Below are 10,406 nucleotides of genomic sequence, written 5' to 3'. Positions count from 1 at the left end.
CCTGTTTTCAGGCAGTTTGGGTGCGGTTATTCTTTTTGTCAGTGGCGCCATCTATGGCCAGGAATTCGACTTCTGCCACGCCATTCACACAACTGCAACCCGTTTATAGGGCGGGTCACATTCACACACAAAGGAGAAAGGACATAGAACACACACAGAGAGAGAAAGAAACATCCATGCCTTGCCTGGGATTCGAGCTCAGAACCATTATGATGCAAGGACAGTTCCATGCCCCCTACACAGGCCGTTCGGCAAAATGCGTAATAACACTTTTAAGTTACTATTAGTGATTTATTTTTGTGGCGAAACTTAAAAACCACTCTTGTGCTTTATACATGGAAAATATAATTTATAAAATTCAAAATAACCTTATGATTGGTAAAAATATGTCGAAATTAATATGCAATTTCAATAATAAAATTTCCTAGAATATTTAGGCTGTAAGAAATTTCTAAGATTCCGTTCCGATATTAGAATCGTATTATTAAACTCAGTTGACCATCCTTTATTTTGTTATCCATGACAATGTTAGCTGAATGAAAATGACAGTATAGTCCAAAGGGTCATACCATCGGCCAAGCGCAAAGCTAAGTGTTATTTTAATTGTGTTCAATGGATTCTAAGTTCTGGAAAAAGTTGGAAACACAGCATATCAAAATAATAAATCACGATAAAAATACTTTTAACTCTTTTAATGAAAAGAAATATGCATGATAAAATAAGCAAAAATACTTATTGTTAAAATTTTCTTATGATTTTTAGGTTTAGGTTCTTGAATTTAATTTTAAATTTAAGTAAATGTTAAACTAAAGGAAACATCAAGAATATAATAGAAATAAGGAAAATATAGGTATGAATTTTTTTATTTCTTCCTTTCCGATATTTTAAAATCTGTGATATAAAAGTATTTTTAATCATCATTCTTGATCAAATGATAAAGTTTCAGTTACAACACCTTCGTGCAGCTGAGGCACTCTAGTCGGTCTTTTACTGTAATATCCTCTTACAGCCGAATTTCGTCACACTTTTCTAACAGGCATGTCCCGCATTGATGCTTGCCGTTATTTCACACAATGTTGCTTTTCTGTTAGCATCAAGGGTTCTACGCACGTATCGACGTATTCGGTTATTAAGTGCAGGTGGTCGGTCACCACGTTGTCAATGGCCGAAATAAGGTATTCTTGAAACTAGAGATCTAAGAGTGTTGAATTTTGTCACGATTTCCGAAATGGAATGTCCCATGCTTCTATCTTCAACTCGCTTCATTTATCTCGTTCATAGTTTGTTAATTTTCGTCTTGCGGTCATATTTACATCAGAAACTTTCTCAGATAACTAGAAAACAAATGTAATTTCAGGCAGAGCACTACCTATATAGATATTTTACACGAGATACTTCTGTCATATGTATATTTGCATATTGCTCTCCCATGGCTTATGTCACCTCAGTGTATGATATTAAGAAATTTTAAAACAGGATCAAAATGTAGTTTCTGGTGTGACAAAAAGGGTTTGTTAGCTTTTTCCTCGTAAGTGATTTTATTAGCTCGTAAGTACTTGCGATTACATTGTCAACGAATACTTCATCACAAGATTGAATTGAGCTGAGCAAACTTGCGTTTAAAAATGAACCTTATACTAATCTAGATGTAAGGCATTTGTCACCTGAAGACAAGCTTCATGCATATAATTTTTTTTCGAGCGTGAAAACCCTATGCCAATCTCGATTTGAAGGTGTTTTATTGAAGGTTGTTTAACATGGCCCAGAATGAGGGCAACGTGCGTAGAATAGAGCCAGATTAACACAGACCGAGTAGTAACGATACGCTCTAGTAGCTATAGTTTTAGAGTAAACGATTAGCAGTATTTAGAAATATTAGTTAATCTCAAAAAGGCTTCAATAAGCTTTTAAAATCATTGCATTGACATCGGTTTCAAAAAATCAATGCGTGCTAGCGCAACTTATCCCAGTAGAAATTGTTTTTTAACGAGTTTGGCATAGTGTGATTATCCTCACAATAGGATATATGTCTTTAATCGTGAATGAAAAATACCTAAAAGCTACTTGTGTGTTTCATTAAATGGAGATTATATGGAGCCGCGGTAGCTCAGGGAATGGATCGTTCGCCTCCCAGTGAGACTGCCCTGGTTTGAATCTCAGGGGTGGCTTATTGCTAAGAATTCTGATTCCGGTTCGCACCAACCACAGTGATGGTGTAAATTATCCTCAGTGGTAGACGGATTATGGATTTTAATTTTCTTACCGTCAGGTTGACCCTGGAGGTTTTTGTTCTTTTTCTCTTTATGTTACGCAAGTGCTGGTTAGTACCATCGAAAAGTCCTCCACGAAGGCCAGACTGTCCCAATGTTTGAGTCAGGAGTTCCCTTGTCTTCAGGGTAGGGATCAATATTACATAGCCACCGAGTTGAACATTGATAGTCGTAAACTCGGAATTGCGTCGGCTATTCAACGCCGGTTATAAAATAAAAGGAATTATATGAAACAGTCACTTACCGTTATGTACCACCTTTGCCTAAAACAATTATAAGTTCCATTCTAGAGAAAAAATAATTATATTTCTGAAGGAAAATTTAATATTTTTTATGTAAATTTTCCTCAAAGGTAGCTTAATGGATGAACACAATAATACGGCATAAATGGTTCAAATTAAAACCTAAAATCTGAGCATATCCTATTTTTTCCGAACTCTAACCTGCTGAGTTATTTCTTCTATAAACTAAATGCAGAACTTATATCTTTTAGGGCAAAAACGAAGTGGAGAGATAACTTATAAGGTACAATGTAATAGAGTCTTCAAGAAACGTATGTTATACAGACTATATATCTCAACCACCTACTTTAGAAACTCTTACGTCAATAGCAATAAGACTGTGGACTAAACCCGATATAAATGAGGACGTAAAGCAGCATTCTATGCGCTATGGATCTGAAATTATATGCACCGGTCCGAGAGAGGCTTATCATAAATTGGAAGAAAGAGTAACTGAGAAATTAGCAGATCTTCGCTTGCCTGATCTACTAAAAATCAAAGTATCTAATGTCATCAGACCTATTGGATTGCAGTTGCTGAAATGTTTCGATTCGAAAGACGATGAATATTGCAAAGATCTTTTTGAAAAACATTGCACAATTTATTGGACAGGCATCATCGATAAACGTAGATCACTTGTAGAACTGATCAAAAATGAAAACCAAGAAAACATTATTTGTCAATTGTATGAGTTAGCGTGTAAATACTGTTTAGATGTTTTTTCTTTATGGGAAAATATACCACTCGATAAAAAAAATTACATACATCTCAAGCAAAAGAGCAACCATTATGGTTATGATTATTGGACTGCTTACATAAATGAAGAATCTGTTAAGTTAGATTAAGAAGACTGTGACTGTAATTTTAAGAAGACTGATCATCGTAATATCTATGACTGTAATTTCAGCATTCATCACAACATGGTTACGTTATCAATTTTTGTTTGACGTAAATTTAGTCTCCGATATTTTTGACACAAATTGACTGCTGAACAGAAAGAAGCTAATATAGAAAATTGGTTAGAACAAATTATACAAAAATATAATAGAGTATTGAGTAGAAGATATGAATACCAAAACTATCACGTATTTACTAATATTTTGTGTTTTTTGTTATCTCATTTAAAGGATCAAAACCAGGTTTTTCAAACTCATTCTGAAAAATTACTGAAAGCTTTATTTTTCGATTGGCCATATCAACGCTTCTTCTTATCAACAATCAATTTAATGTTCGACTATCTTGAAGAGGACACATATACTAAAACGATGACATACATTGTTAGAGAAATCAAGGAAGGGAGAAACACTGTGGAATTGTTTAAGAAAATTTGGCGTAGAAGTCCAGTAAGACTCAAAAACGCACGTCTGCCAGTAATTGTAAATGGATGTCACGCCATTCGTAACTTGCTTTCTGTTGAAGACTTGGAAACAATCAATTTAGTACTAAGTAGTTTCTCAGCCAATGATAAAAAGGAAGTAATATTTGACCTAATCGGAAGTGAAGAGCTGCGGAAGCTTCTATATCTAAGTAAATTCACTCTGCTTGATTCTTTGGCAAAAAATACTCTTCTGTCAGATTGTGATATCAAATGTTTCAAAGAAAGTTTGGAACAGAAGTATGGAGACGGACTGTACCATGAATGGATTCTTGGCAAGAATTTTCAAGCAGTAGACGAAATGTTAAAGTGGGTTATTCAAACTACTGAAGAGATTGAAAGCTTTAAGAAAAATAGACTTAATAAGTTTTCAATATACACATCATTAGTATGCTTGGGTGATTTTGGACTTATTGACCGATTTATAAATTGGTGTTTTGAAAGTGTAGATGAAAGTAATAATTTTAAACAATCATACGTACGTAATTCTACGGCATGCATACAATTATTACAAGGATTAGGTTATTCCGGTGAAAACGGGTGGGATTTTTTGAGGAGTTTTTAAAATACAGCTCATATTCTATGGAGATAGTTGCAAATTTTAAAAAAATATGCCTGGAACAAATAGCAAGTTTAATAGATCGCTATTACTTCGAATATGTTATGCATCTTTTACACTGGTGTTTGGATTCTTCCAAAGAAGTCAAGGAATTTAAGAATGAATTGTTCCTGTCCGAGGAAGGAAGTAGAATTATTTTTTATGAAATAGACCGAAAATATCCTAACTGGAACAACGTGAAAAACATTTTGAAATGGGTGCGTATGTGTGTGTGATTTTGACGTGAAGAATTATATGGGTTTTAGAGCGAACGGACAGTTCTTAAACCAGTTAAGTTATTAAACTTTTTAAAAAATCGCCAATTTGATGACATGTTTCCACATAGATGAAAATCATCAAAATCACAGCCTTATTCTCAGTTTCGGAACATTACTATGATCCCAGGTAATGCAGAATTAGAGTAAGTTTTAAAATACTAAAAAATAGACCGCAAACGCTTTTCATTTTCACATTACTCGGGCTTTTCTCCATGTTTACGTTTTGCGCCATTTTCAAAATAAGCATAAACAGCCCTGGCTTTAGATAGTCTAAACTTGACCCAACAGTCATGAGTAACAGTTGCAAACTCACAGCAGTTATATAAAGATAACTTATTATTCGCAAAGCATCATTTCATATTACGACGGAGCCTTCGAAAAACAGCAGCCATAAGCTGATAAAGAAACATTAAAGGTGTTCCAGACGCAACTGCGTGAACGCAGATGCGTTGATTATTTATTATATTATTTATTATATTATTTCTTACATTATTCTTTTGTTGGCAACATGTATATATTCTTTGTGTACATTTGTGATAGTAAAAGAGTTTGTTCTATGAGATACTTGTTTTAGTGTTGATTGTAATTAGAAACATTTACGTTTACAACCAACACATTTTGGTGCCGAAACAACTCGGTTTAAAATTAAATACGAATCAGATGAATAATTTACGCAGTCACTCTTTTAAAAACTAACGAAACGTCAAACATCAGTATTATTCAATGATGGAGAAACCAAACGATAAAGAACTTGGCGATAGTCTGGCACTTTTGAAAAGAAAAAGAAGAACAGTGCGAGGTAATGTTACTCGATTTATTACGCAATTAAATTCCGATCTTTCTGCAACCTCTGACACTTTAAATGAAAATGTCGAATATATTAGTCATCGGCTTTCCGATTGCTTGTTAGAAATGAAGAAATTGGATAACGACATTCATAGTTTATTAACAGATGATGATTATGACAATGATATTATTCAATGTGAAGAATACGTGGATAATGCCGAGCTCGCTATCTTTAAAGCAAAAAAATTTGGTAGTAGAACTAATTTTGAATATAATACTTTACAATCGCCAGAAGTAACCGTTTCTCAAATACCTGTTACACAAGTACCCGTTATGCAATTACCCGTTTCACAATCTCACACAGTGAAACTTCCTACTATTAAACTCGATACTCTTCGAGGTGAGCAAAACTTTGATTACACATTTAAGACATCTACAGCAGCCTTGCATGTGAATTCTAAAAGGATTAACCAGACTAAAAAACCATCTCCATTTTGTCCCTTCTGTGAAATTAACGGTCACTGGCCACAAGATTGTACGAATATAACTGATATTGATACTCGAATCCAAAAATTAAAAACCTCTAGTAGATGCTTCCTGTGTACTAATCGTGGCCATAGTATAAAAAATTGCCTTCGCAGAGATAAAGCGTTCTGCATAAGATGCAAAAAGAAGCACCATGTCTCTATTTGTAAAAATAACAGCTCAAATCAACCTAACCACTCTATTTCTACAAATAACATCGATACTCGTACACCTAATTTTACTCACTTACAGACTGCTCGAGTATATATAACTGGCCCAACTGGCATTACTAAGCTTACAAGATGCATTTTAGATTGTGGAAGTCAAACCAGTTTCATTCATTCACATCTTGTAGACTACCTAAAATTAGATGTTATTAGCTCTGATTCACTTGAAATTCATGCATTCGAATCATCATCAAATCAGGCTCAATCGAGACGAAAAGTAAGATTTAAACTATCAAGTATTTGGAATCAGTCAGAAATTTATCTACATGCATTTGAAAGTCCTAATAGATATGCAGTTCATCCATCAGTTCCATTAGAGATTGCTTCTATGGCTAACAAGAAAAAATTTAAGCTTGCTGACCCGAATGACACTCTGCAAGACATGCCTATAGAAGTTTTGATTGGTGCAGATTTTTACTGGACGGTGGTGAATTCTGAGATTCCTTTCAGACTTTCGGAAACAATTGTGCTCATTCCATCAATCTTTGGCTGGATTTTGTCTGGATCCAGATCTCATACATCTGTCGCTTCTTTATCGTCAGTTCATAATATCAGCATCACATCACCATATATTTTGGATGATCAAGTTAGGAAATTCTGGGACTTAGATACTTTAGGTATTAAAGCCATGCAAGACAAAAAAATGTCCATTCGCAATTCTGAAATATTGGAAGACTTTCGAAGCTCTTATGAAGTCCTAGAAAATCGTCGTGTTGTTAGATTACCTTGGAAGAAAGACGTTATTCTTTCTTCAAATAACTATCACGTAGCATCAAAACGCTTCAATACATTGTGCAAGAAGCTCCAAACAGATCCTAGCTTAAAGGAAATGTATGTTACACTCATGGAAGATTACATAGACAAAAGGCAAGTTGAAATAGCACCGGAAAATCATGATAAAGAAGAAAAAAGCTATTACATACCCCATCATCTAGTCATTAAAGAGAAGAACGCAGAAATTAAGGGACGAATAGTGTTCGACGCCTCTTCTCACACACCAGGCCATCCATCATTAAACGATGCTCTAGAACAAGGTCCCAACTTACTTCCAGAAATTTTAGCCACCTTATTACGATTTCGTCTTCACAAGCAAGCAATTATTAGCGATGGAAGTCAGGCTTTCTTACAATTAACTTTGTGGGAAAAAGACAGATGTGCTACTAAGTTTCTATGGTTCAAAACTAGGAAAAATGATGATGGGCATTTGCAGCTAGAGAATGAAATTGTGGTCTATCAATTTACACGTTTACCCTTTGGATTAACCAGCAGCCCATTCCTTCTTTCAGCTACACTTGACGAATTATGCTGCATGTACTCCAACATTTATCCCACAGCAGCTAAACATCTAAAAGGCAATATTTTCATGGATGATTTCGTTGTGGGAGTTGATTCAGAAGTCGAAGCGAAGACCCTATTTCATGAAATGCAAGAACTCACGAGTCTTATAAGCCTTCCCTTAGCGAAATGGAGTACCAACTCACAAGTTTTGAAAAACGAATGGAAGAAAGAAGAAATAAAGTTTAAAAGTAAGACTCAAGTCTTAGGTGTTCATTGGGATACAGAAGAAGATTTCGCAAGCCTTCCCTTAGCGAAATGGAGTACCAACTCACAAGTTTTGAAAAACGAATGGAAGAAAGAAGAAATAAAGTTTAAAAGTAAGACTCAAGTCTTAGGTGTTCATTGGGATACAGAAGAAGATTCGTTTCATCAAAATATTAAGGAGCATGACCACGATTTATTTAAGGAACCGGTCACTAAACGCTTACTTCTGAAAACAATCTCAAAGATTTTTGATCCCTTGGGAATTTTCTCACCATCTACTGTAATAGGAAAAATTCTCTTTCAAGATACATGGCTATGCGGTATTGAATGGGACGAACTTTTACCCCCATCTATCGCATCAAGGTTTTCAAAATGGATTATAGACTTACCACATTTAAACAACATTCGAATCCCCAGATGGATTGGAATATCTTCTGCTGATGTTACCATTCACGTATTCTGCGATGCTTCGGAGCGTGCTTACGGAACAGTGTTATATGTACGATTCACAGAAGATACTAAATTTCATGTTCGAATGGTTTGCAGTCGTAATAGACTTTCTCCTCTGAAAAGAATAACACTTCCCCGCTTAGAGCTGTTAGCCGCATTATTGGATGCTCGATTACTCCATTATTTTTGTACAGAAACTAAACTGGATAGGAACACAGCGACACTTTGGAGTGACTCAACAGTTGCCTTAAATTGGATACAAGGTGATCCAAATCGTTGGAAAACTTTTGTCTGTAACCGAACGAACGAAATTCTCAATTACACAAATCCAACACAATGGCGGCATTGCCCTGGCAATGAAAATCCTGCCGACCACTTGTCTCGTGGTGTTGCACCAACAGAGCTTAAATCATTGGATCTTTGGTGGCTAGGACCAACCTGGCTGACACAATCATCAAAATTTTGGCCTTCAAAACAACTGAGTTACGCTAATCCAGATATTCATGCTGAACTACGTAAACCAGCTTCTCAATCTTTATTGATAACTTCTTACCAACCTCTTATTGATATATCGCGCTTCAGTTCATATATGAAACTTCTTAGAGTTACAGCATGGATATTTCGATTCTTGTATAACTGTCGATCCAAGCAAAACATTTCTATTGACCTCACATGTGATGAGCTTAACACAGCAAAAAACTATTGGATTCTTACAGTGCAAAAGCAATGCTTTCCAGCAGAGCTTCACGCTTTACAAAATAATTCCCCTTTGCCAAAATCTTCAAAAATTAGCCGTTTCAACCCATTTCTTCAAGAAAATTTCATACGATTAGGAGGTAGATTACAGTTCGCATCGCTCAAAAATGAGCAAAAACACCCTTTGCTTCTTGATGGTTCTCATCCTTTTGTACATCTTTTCATATACTACACACACGTGAAGCTTCATCACTTAGGTGTTCAAATAGTACTTTCAGAGATTCGTTCCAACTTCTGGATAATACGAGGACGTGAAGCCATTAAACGAGTGCTCTATAAATGTCTACCTTGTAAACTCTCACAGGCATCTAGAAGTCAACAAATCGAAGCTCCTTTACCAAGAGACAGAATTACACCTTGCCTTCCATTTACTACTATTGGCATAGATTTCGCTAGCCCGCTATATGTTCGTAACTTGAAACCTTTAAATACAGCCTATATCGCACTTTTCACTTGCTCAACTACTCGTGCTGTACATATTGAACTAGTCTCTGACCTCACTACAGACAAATTTCTCATGGCCTTAAAAAGATTTGTAGGCAGAAGAGGAATTCCTCATACAATATACACTGACAACGCCACTACCTTCCATGCCGCTAATAAAGAGCTATCCATTTTATGGGACAACTTAACATCGTCAAAAGTTCAGCAATATTATGCCCAGACGGGAATTAAGTGGAAATTTATTGTTGCACGAGCGGCTTGGTGGGGAGGATGGTGGGAACGTTTGATCGGACTAACAAAAAGATGTTTGCGAAAATCCCTAGGTCGAACCTTGTTAGATGAAGAAGGTCTTTCTACAGCATTAGTTGGTGTTGAAGCCGCATTAAATAGTCGACCGTTAGTTTATGAACAAGGAAATGATGATCCTGAAGAAACATTAACACCATCCCATTTTCTTACCGGTAAAAGACTTACAACCATACCGTCACAACCTGCAGCATCCAGTAGAAATCTCAAGACCTGTTCAACTGATCATTCCTCTTGAGGTTGATCAGGGTGGGGAGGATGTTCCAGACGCAACTGCGTGAACGCAGATGCGTTGATTATTTATTATACTATTTATTATATTATTTCTTACATTATTCTTTTGTTGGCAACATGTATATATTCTTTGTGTACATTTGTGATAGTAAAAGAGTTTGTTCTATGAGATACTTGTTTTAGTGTTGATTGTAATTAGAAACATTTACGTTTACAACCAACACAAAAGGTATTAATTGATTCCAACCGGCGAATAAAAATTCATGAAATCATTCAGACATTAAAAGTCGAAGGTATAATCTTAAATCTTGACAAAGTCACGCGTTTTTAAGAA

General features: G+C 35.5%; 1 protein-coding gene across 1 annotated transcript; it reads left to right on the top strand.

The window, feature by feature from the left end:
- Positions 1 to 5,921: 5,921 nt before the first annotated feature.
- On the top strand, positions 5,922 to 10,076 carry LOC147807521 (uncharacterized). The gene has a single exon (XM_087166565.1). The coding sequence runs from the start codon at positions 5,922 to 5,924 to the stop codon at positions 10,074 to 10,076; it is 4,155 nt and encodes a 1,384-aa protein (XP_087022691.1).
- The last annotated feature ends 330 nt before the right edge of the window (positions 10,077 to 10,406 follow it).

The sequence above is a fragment of the Parasteatoda tepidariorum genome, chromosome 6 (genome assembly GCF_982258835.1).
Source record: "Parasteatoda tepidariorum strain Cologne lab strain chromosome 6, Ptep-v5.0, whole genome shotgun sequence".
Lineage (NCBI taxonomy): Eukaryota > Metazoa > Arthropoda > Arachnida > Araneae > Theridiidae > Parasteatoda > Parasteatoda tepidariorum.
This window is presented reverse-complemented; position numbering and strand designations above follow the sequence as displayed.

Coding starts and splice junctions, on each gene's coding strand:
- LOC147807521 (XM_087166565.1), top strand. CDS start 5,922: ATGCAATTACCCGTTTCACAATCTCACACAGTGAAACTTCCTACTATT.